Raw genomic sequence first — 20049 nt, 5'->3', positions numbered from 1 at the left:
TTTGCAGGATGCGTTTTTTGCCATAAACGACGCATTGCGACGTCTGGTAAAAAACGCCAGTGTGAAAGTAGCCTTATTTGGTTATTAAAAATAAGGTGGACCCCGTTCCATTTTTTCATTTTTTGTATTAAATTATTAGCTAAATACAAGTACAGAAAACTATACATGCAAACCACTGATTACCGGTATATATCTCTTTGACATCTTTCTATCCTATTCTGACGGTTCGGCTTGTGAATTTACTGTATGTGGCTTATGAAATGTCAAAATCGGACAACACATGCATGGTCCGTGTGCCATATGACTTTTTTCTTGCGCACTTTGATTTGTATTGGCGAGTCTCACTGATATAAGCGGCCACTCGCAGCATGCTGCCAATTTTTTCTCAGTTCGATCCGAGCTGTGAAAAAATTTGCAGATGAACACTGAATCATTGAATAACATTAGTGAACATGCAATCTGATTTTTTTTTATCGGATTGCACTCGTCCGATTTTTACATAGATAAGAGCGAACCCTTGGGGGTAAGGTTTCTCCTTGGGAAAAGCGCTTAGTCAGCATAAACCGATGTCTATGCCATGCAATAATCCTTTGTGAATTTATATTTGCAAGCTGTCTCTTCAGAGAGGAATAGGACAGGAACCCTAGTGCACTGCCTCCTGTTGAAATTCGCAATCCTAAGGAGTCAATATCGACCCTCTAAAGGGCTTCTCCACATACAATTCCTGTCATCTTCCTCCCTGAAGATGCTGATGGAAAATATTTTCATTCCCAATGGAGCATTGCATGTCTCATAAGTCCTCTTTTGCTGTTATTGTACTGTCTACAAAGATAAACTTTGTTCCTTAGATCCCCTGTCATGTGCCTCAGTGGTTCTCCTGCTTTGCACTGCTGAGGGGCAAATAGTCCAAAACGCAACTGCAATTTGAGTTTCTGGCTTATCTTCTTATCCTAAATCAGCTGAAGACTGTTTTAAAGTGTGATATTGGCTTTAATATAGTAGCTTTTTCCAATAGGTTGCACTAGAGTTCTTCTCCTTTTCCTTTCTATAGAGACTACCGTATTTCTATATTTAAATTTCCAGATTAGCCTTGCATGGCAATCTGCATTTACAGACATTTGTGAAATATTGGGTCATTCTATAGAGCTCACCGATTCCTGCATGGTCCTGTAATAAGATGGGCAGCACGGTGGTTCAGTGGTTAGCACTGTTGCTCGCAGTTGTGAGGTTCTGGGTTTAAATCCCATGAATTACAACATCTGCAAGGAGTTTGTATGTTTTCCCTGCATTTGCTTGAGTTTCCTCCTGTTACTCCAGTTTCTTCCTACACTCCAAAGGCATACTGATACGGAATTTAGATTGTGAGCCCCAATGGGGACAGCGATGATAATGTCTGCAAGGCACTGCGGATGGCACTATATAAGCACAGCACAATAATAATGATAAAATAATAATAACATGCCATCGGTATAACAAGTCAGTTTGTGAAATGTCTTCCCTTGTGAGTAGTATAAGTTCCTTCTGCCCCACTCTTAGGCTATGTGCACACGTTTAGAATTTCTTGCAGAAAATTCCGGAGAAAAACCTGAAATTTTCTGCAAGAAATCTGCATGTGTTTTTTGCGCGTTTTTTATGCGTTTTTTTCCGGACATTTCCCAATGCATTTTATAGTGGGAAATCTGCGAAAAAAGGCAAAATTAATGAACATGCTGCGTTTTTTACCATCATGTGCACAAAACATGCGGAATTCATTCTAAATGATGGGATGCATATTGTATGCTGTTTTTTTTGCGGTTTTATAGCGTTTTTATCGCGAAAAAACGCGAAAAAAAACACGAAAAATCAGCAACGTGTGCACACAGCCTAAAAGCTCTGTTCTGCTTTTGGAGCTACTCTCCACTCAGCACTGTAAGGATATAATAAGGCACCAGAGTTGCTCCCAAAAACTGGCCAGCACTTGCCTGCACTTTATCGGTGATGTATCCTGACTTTTGACTCCCTATCCTTATCTGTCTTATAGTTTCTCCATATGTGTAGCTCTATCATGAGCCGGGATTTGTATAATGTTATGCTTTCCCTTTCGAATGTATACCTATATTAATGTCAGGGTACCCCCCGTACATGTTTTTGATTTGTTTATTTATTAGACATTCTACGTGGCCTGTGTGGGTACCTAGCCCTCTGTGTTAGTTTTCTGGTGGCTATCCTTTCCTGCCACTACTCCTATGCCTTCCTGAATAAAGCATTTTGTACTCTAAGACCTAGATTGTTGAGTGCAATTTCTTCCCCCCTCTCTTTGCTCCCAAAAATGTATTATGGGATTAGTAGCGCTAATCAAGTATATCAAAGAGTGACGTGTAAACATGTTCTGTGGAGTGATGAACCATTCCTTTCTTCTTGCAGTCTGATTGATGAGTCTGCGTTTTGTGAATGCTAGGAGACCATTCCCTATTTGATTGCATTATGTTATCAGGGAATTTGGTAGAGGAGGAAGAAGGCTATGTTGTTGTTTTTCAGTTTTTGACCTAGGCTCCTTTGTTCCGCTGAAGGGAAAATTAATGTCCAAGGCATTTTACATAATTGCGCTTGTCTCTGACTGTGTCCCAGTGCATAACAATATATATAATGGCATGTTTGGGTGACATTGGTGTGGAAGAATGGGACTTGGGAGTACAGAGCCCTGATCTCAATCTCATCAAACACCTTCGAGATGAACTCGGACAAGAGATTGTGGACTCTTGTCCAACAACAGTGTCTGACCTCACAAATGCTCTTCTGAATTGGCAAAAGTTCCCACAGACATACAACAAATTCTGGTAGAGAGGCTTTCCTGGTGAAAACTGATATAGCTGAAAATGAGGGACCGGCTACATATTAAAGCCTATTCATTTAGAGTGATCCTTAAGGTGTCTTGTGGTGGTGTCCCAATACTTTTGTCTCAAAATGCTAAGTCACGCTTGAGATCAAAATGGAAGTGAAGCGGGCAGGACTAAACTCATACATTTAATTGATCATTCCATAAATTATAAATATGGCATAAATAATAAAAATAATCAGTTAATACCATTATTCTTGTAAGAATAGTGGTCATTCTAGCGATTTATTGTGCTCCATAATTTGTCACAATTGGAAATAATGACAAATTGACACCGGGTCCCAAATGGACACCCAGCTTTAGAGGGACTACATATGAAATGCCCAGCTCAGTGAAAAGGGGACCACACCCTATTTGTAGTGTATATGAACACATTGTCTTTTCTTTGGTTTTGTTTGTTTCCATGGCCAGTGTGAACATGCTTTTACTTCATGCATGTTTTCAAGTCATACTCCGACTCCGTTTTCTGTTTTTCTTTGGAACCCAAGGAGCATCGTTTCTCCTAGTGGAGAGTGACATGTTAAGCATGTCAAGATGAGGAGACTTAAAGCCGCAATGCTCCTCTGGGAAATATGCAAATTGCCTCTTCAGAGTGGAAGAGAACTCTAGTACCACCTATTTCAAGTTTTTCTTCAGTATTTTTCTTTATTGCTGTTTTTCTTCAGTATTTTTGTATTCAGTACAAATAGGGTGTGGCAGCCTACTCACTGAGCTGGGCAGTTCATATATGGTCCCTCCAAAGCTGGGTGTTCGGTTGGGACACGGTGACTCTCTGCCACTATTCACACTGGGTAGGTTTTAACATTACAGAGTGTAGTTCCTGTCCCAATTGGGTACACCTTGTCGTGGTGGGACAGCTTTATGCTTTTTTTGTATTGTAGAAAGCTGTAAATTTTCTGCCAACAAATCCGGATGGAAGATTCACATTTTATATGTTATGGTGAGCAAGCCCTAAAGTGGCCATACACACTCAATAGCTGTCAGCCAGTATGTACTTCTGCCAAACTCCCCATTAACATGCACACTCGGTTAATCTGAGCATGCATTATAAATAGGGTGAAAGGAGTAAACCACTGCAAGGCATCTTTTGGTCTCAGCTTGTCTTCATAAGAACAAAATTGAAACATTGAAATTGAACATGCCTGATGTATTTCCCCAACATGTGCCAAACGCACTGACCAATCGTCATATACATATTCACCTTGGTCTAATATATGTAACCCCCTTCAGATGAACAATTTTGAGGTGAATATATTTCATTGAAACAAATGTTTTAAAAAGAGGAAAACAACTGTATAAAATTAGGATTGCATTGAGAGAATGCTTATTTGTTATACGGTGATTTGTCTAATATTATCATTGCATTCCACATACTGTTTGTTTGTTATTTAGGTTTTTTTGCACTAGTTTATTTTTGATGGTAATGTTTTTTTCTTATTAATGTTTCAGGTTCCTGCTTCATTCGAACTGACCAGCTAGACGGTGAGACGGATTGGAAGCTGAAGGTTGCTGTAAGCTGTACCCAGAGACTTCCAGCATTAGGAGTAAGTGACAACAGATATCAGCCCATCTGCGGTGAAGTCACATAATGTTTTTGAGTGTGTCATTTTTTTCTGATCCAGTGCGTTGATGAATAGTAGTTGTTAAAGGCAGTGTATAATCAGAAAATTACCGGTAACCATAGCTTTAGATGGGGTTTGTGTATTACTTTTATTTTTTAAGCATGGTTTGGCATTTTTTCGTATTATGGTCTTTATTTAAAAATCTTGCACTTTTCACACTGGCCACTAAGACTTTGTTTGGGCTTATACTTACTGTTCTTTCATGAAAAGTTAACAGCAAGGTCCCTTATTATCAGAGACAGGATTACTAGGACAAAAATACCTTTATACACATTTCGTAACACAGGATCCACCAATCACAATACACTTTGTGCCCTCTTCATTCACATGGACCATTACATTTTCTAATAGGTCCTTGGCTGCTGAGCTGCCAGTCTGAACTAAACATTAAACCCAAACTGTGTGGCAGATGCGGCAGAGTAATGAAGCAATCCAAAAATGCTAAGCATATTTTATTGTAACTCATTAAAACATATATTTATTTATATATATATATATATATATATATATATATATATATATATATATATATATATATATGTATATATATATATATACATATATATATATATATATATATATAAATAAATATATGTTTTAATGAGTTACAATATATAGATATATATAAATATAGATATAGATAGATATATATATACTAGATTGTGGCCCGATTCTAACGCATCGGGTATTCTAGAATATGCATGTCCCCGTAGTATATGGACAATGATGATTCCAGAATTCGCGGCAGACTGTGCCCGTCGCTGATTGGTCGAGGCAACCTTTATGACATTGTCGCCATGGCAACCATTATGACATCTACGTCAATACTGTGCCCGTCGCTGATTGGTCAAGGCGAATTCGCAGCAGACTGTGCCCGTCGCTGATTGGTCGAGGCAACCTTTATGACATCATCGTCGCCATGGCAACCATTATGACATCATCGTCGCTGTGCCCGTTGCTGATTGGTGGAGGCCTGGCGGCCTCGACCAATCAGAGACGCGGGATTTCTACGTTGATGCTGTGCCGGTCTCTGATTGGTCGAGGCCTGGCGGCCTCGACCAATCAGAGACGCGGAATTTCCAGGACAGACAGAAAGACAGACAGACAGAAAGACAGACAGACGGAAAAACCCTTAGACAATTATATATATAGATAGATATCTATATATATAATTGCCTAAGGGTTTTTCTGTCTGTCTGTCTGTCCTGGAAATCCCGCGTCTCTGATTGGTCGAGGCCGCCAGGCCTCGACCAATCAGCAACGGGCACAGCGACGATGATGTCATAATGGTTGCCATGGCGACGATGATGTCATAAAGGTTGCCTCGACCAATCAGCGATGGGCACACTATCGACGTAGAAATCCCGCGTCTCTGATTGGTCGAGGCCGCCAGGCCTCGACCAATCAGCGACGGGCACAGTGATGATGATGTCATAAAGGACGTAGACATCCCGCGTCTGATTGGTCGAGGCCGCCAGGCCTCAACCAATCAGCAACGGGCATAGCGACGATGATGTCATAAAGGACGTAGAAATCCCACGTTTCTGATTCAGCGACGGGCACAGTATCGATGTAGATGTCATAATGGTTGCCATAGCGATGATGATGTCATAAAGGTTGCCTCGACCAATCAGCGACGGGCACAGTCTGCCGCGAATTCTGGAATCATCATTGTCCATATACTACGGGGACATGCATATTCTAGAATACCTGATGCGTTGGAATCGGGCCACAGTCTAGTTATATTATATACATGTATCTATATATATAATTGTCTAAGGGTTTTTCCGTCTGTCTGTCTGTCTGTCTTTCTGTCTGTCTGTCTGTCTTTCTGACTGTCTGTCTGTCCTGGAAATCCCGGCTCTCTGATTGGTCGAGGCCGCCAGGCCTCGACCAATCAGAGACCGGCACAGCATCGACGTAGAAATCCCGCGTCTCTGATTGGTCGAGGCCGCCAGGCCTCCACCAATCAGCAACGGGCACAGCGACGATGATGTCATAAAGGACGTGGAAATCCCGCGTCTGATTGGTCGAGGCCGCCAGGCCTCGACCAATCAGCAACGGGCACAGCGACGATGATGTCATAAAGGACGTAGACATCTCACGTTTCTGATTCAGCGACGGGCACAGTATCGACGTAGATGTCATAATGGTTGCCATGGCGACGATGATGTCATAAAGGTTGCCTCGACCAATCAGCGACGGGCACAGTGTGCCACGAATTCTGGAATCATCATTGTCCATATACTACGGGGACATGCATATTCTAGAATACCCGATGCGTTAGAATCGGGCCACAATCTAGTATATAAATAAATGAGTGTATGTGTGTGTATCAGCCACGCCCACTCCACATAGCCCCATCCAATCACTAAGCATCTTTAATTTCACCAGAGCTGTTTAAAAGAAGCTGAGCTGTGATTGGTTGCTATTAGCAACAGTTTTCCCACTCCACAACACCTCAGTAGACACTGACCGGGTGGGAGAAATCTAGCATCCCCGGGAACATAAGCTCCCAGCCATTGTCTGCCCCCCAGAAAGGAGCAGAGAGCACATGACAGAAATGAATCACCCCTCCTCTATTGCTGCCAAACTGTATTATTACCGGCGTAGAAAATCGCATCATCAGTGGCCGCACACAGAGCCACACTCCCAGGTTACATAACAGCACGTCTCCAGGAACTCCCTGCTCAGCGCCACCCAGCTCGGGACTATGGGATGGAGGATGTGTCATGGGTACATGGGCACGAGACTATGGGACGGAGGATATGTGTGATGGGTATATGGGCACGGGACTATGAGATGAAGGATGTGTGATGGGTATATGGGCACGGGACTATGAGATGGAGGATGTGTGATGGATATATGGGCACAAGACTATGGGATGGAGGGTGTGTGATGGGTATATTGGCACTGGACTATGGGATGGAGGATGTGTGATGTATATATGGGCACAAGACTATGGGATGGAGGGTGTGTGATGGGTATATGGGCACTGGACTAAGGGATGGAGGATGTGTGATGGATATATGGGCACAAGACTATGGGATGGAGGGTGTGTGATGGGTATATGGGCACTGGACTATGTGATGGAGGATGTGTGATGAATATATGGGCACAAGACTATGGGATGGAGGGTGTGTGATGGGTATATGGGCACTGGACTATGGGATGGAGGATGTGATGGGTATATGAACACGGGATTATGGGATGGAGGATATGTATGATGGGTATATAGGCATGGGACTATGAGATGGAGGATGTGTGATGTGTATATGGGCATGGGACTATGGGATGGAAGATGTGTGATGGGTATATGGACACGTGACTATGGGATGGATGATGGGTATATGGATATGGGACTATGGGATTGAAGATGTGTGATGGCTATATTGGCACTGGACTATTGGATGGAGGATGTGTGATGGGTATATGGGCACGGGACTATGGGATGGAGGATGTGTGATGGGTATATTGGCAGAGGAGGACTATGGGATGGAGGATGTGTGATATATCATGCGTGCCCCCGAGGAAGCTGTGGGCAAAACACGCGTAATGGCGTGTGTTTACACTAATGGATGGAAACATGGGTAATGACATCTGATGGGACTTTTTGTCCCTGTTACATCTGCTAGACTGAGGGGTCACTGGACTATGGAGATAGTTTCCTTCTAACCTCTGCAATAGTAGCATAATGTTATTATCCCTATATTGATTTTGCACTGGCACTTTAGTATGATATAGTGGTTGTTTATAGGGACTTACTTTGTTATTTATACCCTGATTCTATTTCCATGGTGTAACACTGTGCACTGGGTGCACCGATACCTTATATTCAAATAGCTCCGGATGATATATCTTGTCGATAATACTTTTGGACTACTGTTTTATAGATTCTATTGTTAATAAAATTATATATTTTTTAATAAAGTTTGTGAGTTGGTATGCTTCAAATTCTATGGTTATTATGTATTAGGAAGCATCACAGGGTATTATCCCAAGTCCTGTGCGGTTTTACCAGGATTATCTAGTGATTATGGTATCTGTATCTGAGTCTGTGTACTATGGGATGGAGGGTGTGTGATGAGTATATGGGCACTGGACTATGGGATGGAGGATGTGATGGGTATATGAACACGGGATTATGGGATGGAGGATATATATGATGGGTGTATAGGCATGGGACTATGAGATGGAGGATGTGTGATGGGTATATGGGCATAGGACTATGGGATGGAGGATGGGTATATGGGCACTGGACTATGGGATGGAGGATATTTTTGATGGGTATATGGACACTGGACTATGGGATGGAGGATATTATGATGGGTATATGGGCACTGGACTAGGATGGAGGATGTGTGATGGGTATATGGGCACTGGACTATGGGATGGAGGATGTGTGATGGGTATATGGGTACTGGACTATGGGATGGAGGATATGTATGATAGGTATATGGGCACGGGACTATGGGATGGATGATATGTATGTAGGGTATATGGGCATGGGACTATAGGATGGAGGATATGTATGATGGGTCTATGGGCACTGGACTATGGGATGGGAGGATATGTGTGCAGGGTATATGGGCACTGGACTATGGGATGGAGGATATGTAAGATGTGTATATGGGCACGGGACTATGGAATGGAGGATATGTATGATGGATATATGGGCACATGACTATGGGATGGAGGATATGTGTGATGGGTATATGGGCACTGGACTATGGAATGGAGGATACGTATGATGGGTATATGGGCCTGGGACTATGGGATGGAGGATGTGTATGATGGGTATATGGGCATGGGACTATTGGATGTGTGATGGGTATATGGGAACTGGACTGTGGGATGGAGGATGTGTGATGGGTATATGGTCACTGGAACATGGGATGGAGGATAATCATTATAATTTATTATAACTAACCACAATTAGTTACTATACCCGAGCAACTCCGTACTCTTCAGTGAGTATCATTATAAAAGCAGAAAATGCCCTATGAAAGGAACAAGCGGTGAAACCCACTTCAGGGTGAGGGGACACTGAACAGATCTCTCCTGGTGTTTAGGTTTCTTTACAAAGAGGTATATCTCATTCAATCTACGTACTTTCCCATTTTTATTCATCTGGCCGCATGGTGTGTCCAGCACATTGCTTCAGGGCCCTTTACTTTAATGAGAATAAGGATGTGAGAGACATCATAGATATATGGTGGATTCTGATATCATATACGCCTTACTAGTCTCTCTTTCTATGTTTTTACCCCTACAGAGATTCTTGTCATGTTCTGGATGTTTTTCTATGAACCTTCATTTATATATTGTTATATGAGACTTTATTATTGACTGTTGGATTCTGTGTTGGACCACGGTAAGGGGGGTTATTGTACTGTTATTATACACCAATTTAAAGGGCGTTGCATCATCATTTTTTCACTTTTTTATTCATTCCTTTTTTTCATCATTGACTATTTCAGCGTCCCCCATATGGCATTTTCAGCTTTTTAAATTATGTGGTTTAATGAGTTTCAATAAAATATTGTTTGTTTTTTTTGTCATTTTTGTATTGCTTCATTACTCTACCGTATCTACCACACGATTTGGGTTTAGTGTTGTTGCATGTAGAATGAAGTGCCATTTTACCACTAAGGACTGCCAGTGTTTAACCAGTCTGAAAGTTCATATGAGTTACGTTTTTGTCATATAAAGGGTTGAAGTCAGCTGAACCTGCCAATTTTATTGGGATCCGCTGACGGTCTAGTGCATATGGAGACCTCCGGACTCTCTCCTGTCAGATGGCAAGGGAGAGACAAGTCCAGTGCTTCGGATTTCCAACAACTCTCTCAGAAAACAATGAAGCGGTCGGCTGAGAAAGCATTTGTGTTTATATAGTGCCTAGGAGAGCTGGCTGTTAGCTGGACAGCTATCGAATGTGTATGGGGAGCATTAATGTGTTCCGTTTACAATGGAATCCGAGAGCATTGTGTTCTCATTAGCACAATCTTCTGTCTTGTATAGTATCACATAAGGGTTTTACCTGTTTTCCTTGTAATATAATGAAGAATTATCTTTTAAGAGGTTGTCTAGGTAAAAAATAACGTGTCCAGTGGAAAAAAAAATAAAAACTTACTAAGAACAGTTTAAATTACAAATTCGCATCAAGTTCTAGGCATCAGTGTCTGTCCTTAACTCCCGAAGGTTTTCTTCGTTTTTGCGTTTTCGTTTTTTGCTCCCCTCCTTCCCAGAGCCATAATTTTTTTCCGTCAATATGGCCACATGAGGGCTTTTTTTTTGCGCCATTGTTTTTAACATGTCGTGTACTAGAAAACGGGAAAAAAATTCCAAGTGCGATGAAATTGCAAAAAAGTGCAATCCCACACTTGTTTTTTGTTTGGCTTTTTTGCTAGGTTCACTAAATGCTATAACTGACCTGCCATTATGATACTACAGGTCATTACGAGTTCATAGACACCAAATATGTCTAGGTTCTTTTTTATCTAAATGGTAAAAAAAATTCCAAACGTTGCTTTAAAAAAAAAGGGCAATTTTACGATACCCGTAGCGTCCCCTTTTTTTGTGATCTGGGGTTGGGTAAAGGCTTATTTTTTGCAGGACGAGCTTTCATTTTTAATACCATTTTGGTGCAGATACGATCTTTTGATCGCCTGTTATTGCATTTTAATGCAACGTCGCAGCAACCAAAAAAAGCGTAATTCTGCCGTTTTTAATTTTTTTCATCACTACGCCATTTAGCGATCAGGTTAATCCTTTTTTTTATTAATAGATCGGACAATTCTCAACACGGTGATACCAAATATGTGTTGATTTGAGGGGGTGATTTGAACGTTTATATTTTTTTATTATTTTTTTCATATTTTTTAAAAACATTTTTTTTACTTTTGCCATGCTTCAATAGCCTCCATGGCAGGCTGGAAGCTGGCACAACTTGATCTTCTCAGCTACATAGAGGCGATGTTCAGATCGCCTCTATATATCTGAATTGCTGAGTTGCTGTGAGTGCCGGCCACAGGGTGGCGCTCACAGCAATCCGACATCAACAACCATAGGGGTCTCAAGGAGAACTCTGGTTGTCATGCCGATGACCTCCGACCATGTGACGGGGGTCACCGGTGTGTGCATTTTTGACAGTTTGACAGTGGCATTTAACTAGCTAATACGTGCAGGTGGATCACTATTCCACCTGCACCTATTGCGGGCACATGACAGCTGTTCAAAACAGCTGACATGTCCCGGCTTTGATGCGGGCTCACCGCCGGAGCCCACATCAAAGCGGGGGTACTGCCATCGGACGTACTATTCCATCTGATGGCAAAAAGGGGTTAAACCCAGAACCTCCTTTATTGGCCTTTTTATCTATATCTATCTATCTATCTATCTATCTATCTATCTATCTATCTATCTATCTATCTATCTATCTATCTACCTTTCTTGCTCTCTCTTTCTTTCTTTTTTACTTTCCATGTAAAAGTTTGGGCACCCCAGGTCAAACTTACTGTAATTGTGAACAGTTAAGAAAGCTGAAGATTAAATGATTTCTAAACAGAATAAAGTTAAAGATGACACATTTCCTTTATATTTTAGGCAAAAAATGTATATTGTAATTTTTTTACATTCTAAAAATGTAATGACATTTCAACAAATTCTTGATGCAAACATAAGACCATCTGTAAAAAAAAAAAAGCTGAAGTTGAATTGAATACGACTTCTACAACTGGATAATGATCCCAAACACACATCAAAATCCACAATAGACTACCTCAAAAGGCTCTAGCTGAAGGTTTTACATTAGTCCCCTAATCTGAACATCATTGAAAATCTGTGGCTACATCTCAAAATAGCAGTACATGCAAGACGACCCAGGAATCTCCCAGAACTGGAAGAATTTTCCAAGAAAGAATGGATGAAATCCCTCAAACAAGAAAGACTCTTGGCTGGCTATAAAAAGCAATTACAAGCTGTGATATTTTCAAAATGGGGTGCTACTAAGTACTAACCACGCAGGGTGCCCAAACATTTGCATCGACCCATTTTCCTTTTTCTAATTTTTAACATTTAAAAGGTGAAAATATATATTTTTGCCTAAGTTAAGAAAGAAATGTCATCTTTAACTTTAGGCCATTTAGAGATCATTTCATCTTCAATTTTCTTAACTGTTCTATGTGCCAGTGTATCTATTTATTTATCTCAGATCTATATATCTCATATCTACAGTTGAAACCAGAAGTTTACATACACTATGTAAAAAAATATTTAGAATTGAGAGTCCTCAGTGGTGAGGACTCTCAATTCTAAATATTTTTCTATCTACTGGCTAACACGGTACCAAGATATATTTCTTTCCTGTATCATACACTATGTAAGAAGACACATATGCATGTTTTTCTCAATATCTGACATGAAATCAGAATAAACCTTTCCCATTTTAGGTCCGTTAGTATTACCAAAATATTAATATTTGCCAAATGCCAAAATAATAAGAGAATGAATGTTTAAGGCATTTTTATTACTGCAAAGTCAAACGTTTACATACACTAAGACTACTATGCCTTTAACCCCTTAGTGACAGAGCCAATTTGGTACTTAATGACCAGGCCAATTTTTGCAATTCTGACCACTGTCAATTTATGAGGTTATAACTCTGGAACGCTTCAACGGATCCCGCTGATTCTGAGATTGTTTTTTCGTGACATATTGTACTTCATGTTAGTGGTAACATTTCTTCGATATTACTTGCGATTATTTATGAAAAAAACGGAAATATGGCGAAAATTTTTAAAATTTTGCAATTTTCAAACTTTGTATTTTTATGCCCTTAAATCAGAGAGATATGTCATGAAAAATAGTTAATAAATAACATTTCCCACATGTCTACTTTACATCAGCACAATTTTGGAAACAAAATTTTTTTTTGTTAGGGAGTTATAAGGGTTAAAAGTTGACCAGCAATTTCTCATTTTTACAACACCATTTTTTTTTAGGGACCACATCACATTTGAAGTCATTTTGAGGGGTCTATATGATAGAAAATAATGAAGTGTGACACCATTCTAAAAACTACACCCCTCAAGGTTCTCAAAACCACATTCAAGAAGTTTATTAACCCTTTACGTGCTTCACAGGAACTGAAACAATGTGGAAGGAAAAAATGAACATTTAACTTTTTTTTGCAAACATCTTAATTCAGAACCATTTTTTTTATTTTCACAAGTGTAAAAACAGAAATGTAACCATAAATTTTGTTATGCAATTTCTCCTGAATACGCCAATACCCCATATGTGGGGGTAAACCACTGTTAGGGCGCACCGCAGAACTTAGAAGTGAAGGAGCGCCGTTTGACTTTTTCAATGCAGAATTGGCTGGAATTGAGATCGGACACCATGTCACATTTAGAGAGCCCCTGATGTACCTAAACAGTGGAAACTCCCCACAAGTGACACCATTTTGGAAACTAGACCCCTTAAGGAACTTATCTAGATGTGTGGTGAGCACTTTGAACCCCCAAGTGCTTCACAGAAGTTTATAACGTAGAGCCGTGAAAAAAAAAAATTGCATTTTTTCTACAAAAATGATCTTTTTGCCCACAAATTTTTATTTTCACAAGGGTAACAGGAGAAATTAGACCACTAAAGTTGTTGTGCAATTTCTCCTGAGTACGTCAATACCCAATATGTTGGGGTAAACCACTGTTTGGGCGCACCGCAGAGCTTGGAAGAGAAAGAGTGCCGTTTTACTTTTTCAATGTAGAATTGGCTGGAGTTGAGATCGGACGCCATGTCGCGTTTGGAGAGCCCCTGATGTACCTAAACTGTAATAACCCCCCACAAGTGACCCCATTTTGGAAACTAGACCCCCCATGGAACTTATCTAGATGTGTGGTGAGAACTTTGAATGCCCAAGTGCTTCACAGAAGTTTAGAATGCAGAGTCGTGAAAATAAAAAATATTTTTTTTTCCACAAAAAAGATAATGTAGCCCCCACGTTTTTATTTTCACAAGGGTAACAGGAGAAATTGGACTGCAATAGTTGTTGTCCAATTTATCCCGAGTACATTGATGCCCCATATGTGGGGGTAACCCACTGTTTGGGCGCACGGCAGAGCTCAGAAGGGAGGGAGCACCATTTGACTTTTTGAGCGCAAAATTGACTGTCGTGTTTGGAGACCCCCTGATGTACCTAAACAGTGGAAACCCCCCAATTCTAGCTCCAACCCTAACCCCAACACACCCCTAACCCTAATCCCAACCTCATCCATAATCCTAATCACTAACCCTAACCATAATCACAACCCTTACCCCAAAACAACCCTAACCATAACCCTAATCAAAACCCTAAATCCAACACACCCCTAATCCTAATCTCAACCCTAACCTCAAACCTAACCCTAATCCCAATACACCCCTAATCACAACCCTAACCTTAACCCTAATCCCAAACCTAACCCTAATCCCAAGCGTAACCCTAATGCCAACCCTAACCCTAATACGAATCCTAACCCTAATCCCAGCTCTAACCCTAACTTTAGCCCCAACCCTAGCCCTAACTTTAGCCCCAACCCTAACCCTAGCCCTAGGGCTACTTTCACACTTGCGTCGTTTGGCATTCCGTCGCAATCCGTCGTTTTGGACAAGAAACGGATCCTGCAAATGTGCCCGCAGGATGCGTTTTTTGCCCATAGACTTGTATTGCCGACGGATCGTGACGGATGGCCACACGTCGCGTCCGTCGTGCACTGGATCAGTTGTGTTTTGGCGGAGCGTCGGCACAAAAAAACGTTCAATGAAACGTTTTTTTGTACGTCGCATCCGCCATTTCTGACCGCGCATGCATGGCCGTAACTCCGCCCCCTCCTCCCCAGGACATAGATTGGGCAGCGGATGTGTTGAAAAACTACAGCTGCTGCCCACGTTGTGCACAATTTTCACAACGTGCGTCGGTATGTCGGGCCGACGCATTGCGATGGCCCCTTACCGACGTAAGTGTGAAAGAAGCCTAACCCTAAGTTTAGCCCCAACCCTAACCCTAAATTTAGCCCCAACCCTAACCCTAAATTTAGCCCCAACCCTAGCCCTACCCCTAACCTAACCCTACCCCTAACCCTACCCCTAACCCTAACCTAACCCTACCCCTAACCCTACCCCTAACCTAACCCTAACCTAACCCTACCCCTAACCCTACCCCTAACCCTACCCCTAACCCTACCCCTAACCCTACCCCTAACCCTACCCCTAACCCTACCCCTACCCCTACCCCTACCCCTACCCCTAACCCTAATTTTAGCCCCAACTGCTGTTCTCCTGCCGGCCGGCAGATGGAGACAGATGGCGGGCGCACTGGGCATGCGTCCGCCATGTTCTGCTGCCAGGAGGAGCAGCAAGAGGATCCAGGGACCTAGGTGAGTATGCTAGGGTCCCCGAATCCCCCTATTTCTCTGTCCTCTGATGTGCGATCACATCAGAGGACAGAGAATTACACTTTACTTTTTTTTTTTTTGCGGTCGCCGGTAAACAGTTAATTACCGGCGATCGCAAAACAGGGGTCGGTAATACCGACCCCGATCGTGCTCTTTGGGGTCTCGGCTACCCCCGGCAGCCGAGACCCCAAAGATTCTCCCGGTGCCGGCCGGCGGGCGCACTGCGCATGCGCCCGCCATTTTGAAGATGGCGGCGCCCACCGGGAGACACGAGGAGCATCGGGGGAGCTAGGTGAGTATTGGGGGGCCACCTGGGACCCCTTTTCTCTGTCCTCCGATGTGCGATCACATCGGAGGACAGAGAAATTAAAAAGAGATCGCTTTTTTTTGCGATCGCCGGTAAACGGTTAATTACCGGCGATCGCAAATGCGGGGAGGGTGAAAAACCCCCCGAATCATGTTCTCTGGGGTCTCGGCTACCCTCGGCAGCCGAGACCCCGGAGAAAATCGGCCTCTGGGGGGCGCTATGGACTTTTTCCACAGCGCCGTTAATTAACGGCGCTGTGGTTTAAGTACCCTTAGCGGCCGCCGTTAAAAGGCGTATCGGCGGTCGCTAAGGGGTTAAACAGTTCTGTACTGCCCATTTGATGATGTCATGTGTTTGGAAGCTTTTTTTTTTGGCAAACATCTGAGTTAATTAGAGACACACCTGTGGATGTATTTTAAGGCACACCTGAAACACACTGCTTCTTTGTGTAGCATCATGGAAAAGTAAAGAAATCAGCCAATATATCAGGAAGACAATTGTGGACTTCCACAAGTCTGGCTCATCCTTGGGTACAATTTCAGGCTGCCGTCACACTAGCAGTATTTGGTCAGTATTTTACATCAGTATTTCTCAGCCAAAACCAGGAGTGAGTGATAAATGCAGAAGTGGTGCATATATTTCTATTATACTTTTCCTCTAATTGTTCCACTCCTGGTTTTGGCTTACAAATACTGATGTAAAATACTGACCAAACACTGCTAGTGTGATGGCAGCCTCAAGATACCTGAAGGTGCCTTGTTCATCTGTACAAAAAAAATTTATACGCAAGTATGAACAAGATGAGAATGTCCAGCCATCATACTGCTCAGGAAGAATACTGGCTCTGTGACCCAGAGATGAACGTGCTTTGGTCTGATGTGCATATCAGCCCAAGGGCAAAAGCAAAAGACCTTGTGAATATGATGGTGGAAGCTGGTAAGATTCTGTCAGAATCCACAGGCAACAAAGGAGTTGCTCTAAGAGAAGCACATTAAGGTCATGGAGTGGCCTAGCCAGTCTCCAGACCTTAATCCCATAGAATACTTATGGAGGGAGTTGAAGCTCCAAGTTGACAAGCAATAGCCTCAAATTCTTAATGATTTAGAGATAATCTGCCAAGAGGATATGCGTAAACCTCATCATCAACTAAAAAAAATGTCTTACTGCTGTGCTTGCCATCAAGGGTTTTGCCACCAAATGTTAAGTCTGGTTTGCCAGAGGGATAAAATGCTTACTTCTCACTGCAAAATGCAAATAAATTTATATTATTTATACAATCTGATTTTCTGGATTTTTTTTTTCTATCTCTCAATGTTAAAATTAACCTACCCTTAAAATTATAGACTGTTCATGTATTTGTCAGTGAGCAAACTTACAAAATCAGCAAGAGATCAAATACTTATTTTCTCCATTGTAAACTAAATTTATGGGATCGAATTACTAAAAATGTACAGTACATATGCATACGTATTCACACCTTTTGCTATGAATCCCTTTCAAATTTGCAGTGCAATCCTGAAGAAGCTGCAGAGTTCCCAAGCAGAGACTGGAATATTTATCCACACGACCACAATAAGCTGTACACTCCATAGAGGTGGCCTTTATTAAAAAGTGGGCAGAAAAAAGCTTTAACTTACACACAAAAATTGTAAGGTTTGTTTTGCGTTTGCCAAAATATATGTATGGAGGAAGATGTTGTGGTCAGATGAGACCAAAATAATCTTAATGTCTTGTGTCAAACCAACATAGCTCATAACCCCAAGAACACCATCCCCACAGTGAAACATGGTGGTGGCAGCATCATGCTGTGGGGGTATTTTTCTGTAGCAGGGACAGGGAAGATGGATGGTGCGAAATAAAGAGATTTCCTTGAGCAAACCTGTTTGTCAGTGATTTGAGATTGGGATGGAGGTGCAGCATCATGCTGTGGGGATGTTGTTCGGCTGCAGGGACAGGGAAAATGGTTGAGGGGAAGATGGATAATGCAAAATGCAGGGATATTCTTGAGCAAGACCTGTTTCAGTCTGTCAGTGATTTGAGACTGGGATGGAGGGTCAGCTTCCAACAAGACAATGACCCAAAGCATACTTCTAATGCAACACTCGAGTGGTTTAAGGGAAAATGTGTAAATGTTTTGGAGTGACCTAGTCAAAGCCCAGACCTTAATCCAACTGAGAATCTGTGGTCAGTCTTGAAGATTGCTGTTTTCCAGAGGAAGCCATCTAACTTAAAGAAGCTGGAGCAGTTTTGCCTTGAAGAATGGGCAGAAATCCCAGTGGAAAGCTCATAGAGACTTATCCAAAGCGACATGCAGCTGTAATTGCTGCTAACGGAGGCTCTACATAGTACTGACTTTAGGAAGGTGAATAGTTTTGCACAGTGAAGTTTTCAGTTACTTTGTCCTATTTGTTGTTTGCTTCAGAAAAAAAAGACAAAATAAAGGAAAATGTTTTCAGTTGTAGGCATGTTATGTACATGAGCTGATGTAAACCCTAAATAAAAAAAACAGAGATATTCCAGGTTGTGTGGTAGCAAAATCACAAAATGCCAAGGGGGTTGAATACTTTCGCAAGCCACTGTATCTATCTAGCTTGTGGGGCATTAGATAGATATCTCGTAGATAGTTTTCAGTATGCATTGACATTGTTCAATATGATAGCTTGGGTGGTTAAAATGCTGACTTCGACTCTTCAGGCTCAGCTCTAGAGACTTCAGTGTCCATAATTCTTGAATGCCACCTGCTGGTTTTAGCTTACTATAGCTGCTAAGATCTTGATGCTTTGTGTTTTTTTTTTTATTCTTATTCTTATTTTATTTTCAGGGTATGAAAGTGAGAATCATGATTCATTGTTTATTATTTGAGCTACTTGGATTTCCTGTATTATAAATAATAAAAAAAAATTCTCTTCAAATCACACATACATAAATTTTGACAATAAAATAAAAACAATCAGCATTTATATTTCGAGACCAAAGTATTAGAATAAAAGAAAAGTACAATTTCAGATTTCTAAACTGTAAGAACATTGAGTACAGAAATACTCGCGGTGTAAATAAAAAAAATTTGATGCTAAAATGAACGATACAAAAAATGATTGCGATATCCTTTCCTCTGGCTTGTACGGGTCTGCAAATATCTGGTTTCAGTATAAAGTGAGGGTTGTAATTGCTTGTACATACTGTAATTGTCAATCATTTTGATTCGGCCGCGTTCCTAATGTAATGTATTGTGGGCATCTTGTATTGTCATGAAGCATCATCTGCACCGCTCTGTAACTTTATCCTCGGTGACACCCGGAATAAATAAGCCTGCTTCTGAGCTTTTCGTAAAGAACAGATGACACCAACAAAGATGATCAGTGCAGATTTTGTTGTCTTCCCGAGCCACTTAGAATGATCAGACAATTAAATTTTCAACACATCCTTTAATAATAGCTGTCTTGCAATACCTGTAACCTGCAGGTTAGGTTTCCTGTGGTTTCGTACTCATAAGTGGCGCAGTATTTTTCTTCTCTGTCAGCCTTCATGTTGTGAAACATTCATTTCCATCTTCTGTGATCACGTAAATTTATTAGCTGCAGTGAGGTCAGTGTAATTTTCAATAAATGGTGACTCGCTGATTTATATCAAAAGATCCATACAGCAGTAAACAATACCATTTACATTTAATTAGTTTTATTGAACCGGGGGCCATTTTATCTGTAATGAACCACATGTTATGATTAAGGATGTATTTTAATGATCTTTAAGTTGGGTGAACAAATGTTGCCCTTGACCTAATGGAGGAGGTTTCCCTGTCTTATTGATAAC

The 20049-nt window shown here is 41.4% G+C and overlaps 1 protein-coding gene across 3 annotated transcripts in view; it reads left to right on the top strand.

The window, feature by feature from the left end:
- The window catches only part of ATP9B (ATPase phospholipid transporting 9B (putative)), a 481605-nt gene that overhangs the window by 144791 nt on the left and 316765 nt on the right, over positions 1 to 20049 (top strand). For all 3 annotated transcript variants that reach the window (XM_069730937.1, XM_069730939.1, XM_069730938.1), the window contains exon 8: positions 4325 to 4419. In XM_069730937.1, the coding sequence (XP_069587038.1) occupies positions 4325 to 4419 (95 nt within the window). The remainder of the gene's footprint in view (positions 1 to 4324; positions 4420 to 20049) is intronic.

Source organism: Ranitomeya imitator, chromosome 6, assembly GCF_032444005.1.
Source record: "Ranitomeya imitator isolate aRanImi1 chromosome 6, aRanImi1.pri, whole genome shotgun sequence".
NCBI classification, from domain to species: Eukaryota; Metazoa; Chordata; class Amphibia; order Anura; family Dendrobatidae; genus Ranitomeya; species Ranitomeya imitator.
Note: the sequence above shows the minus strand (reverse complement) of the source record. Positions and strands in the feature narration are given on the sequence as shown.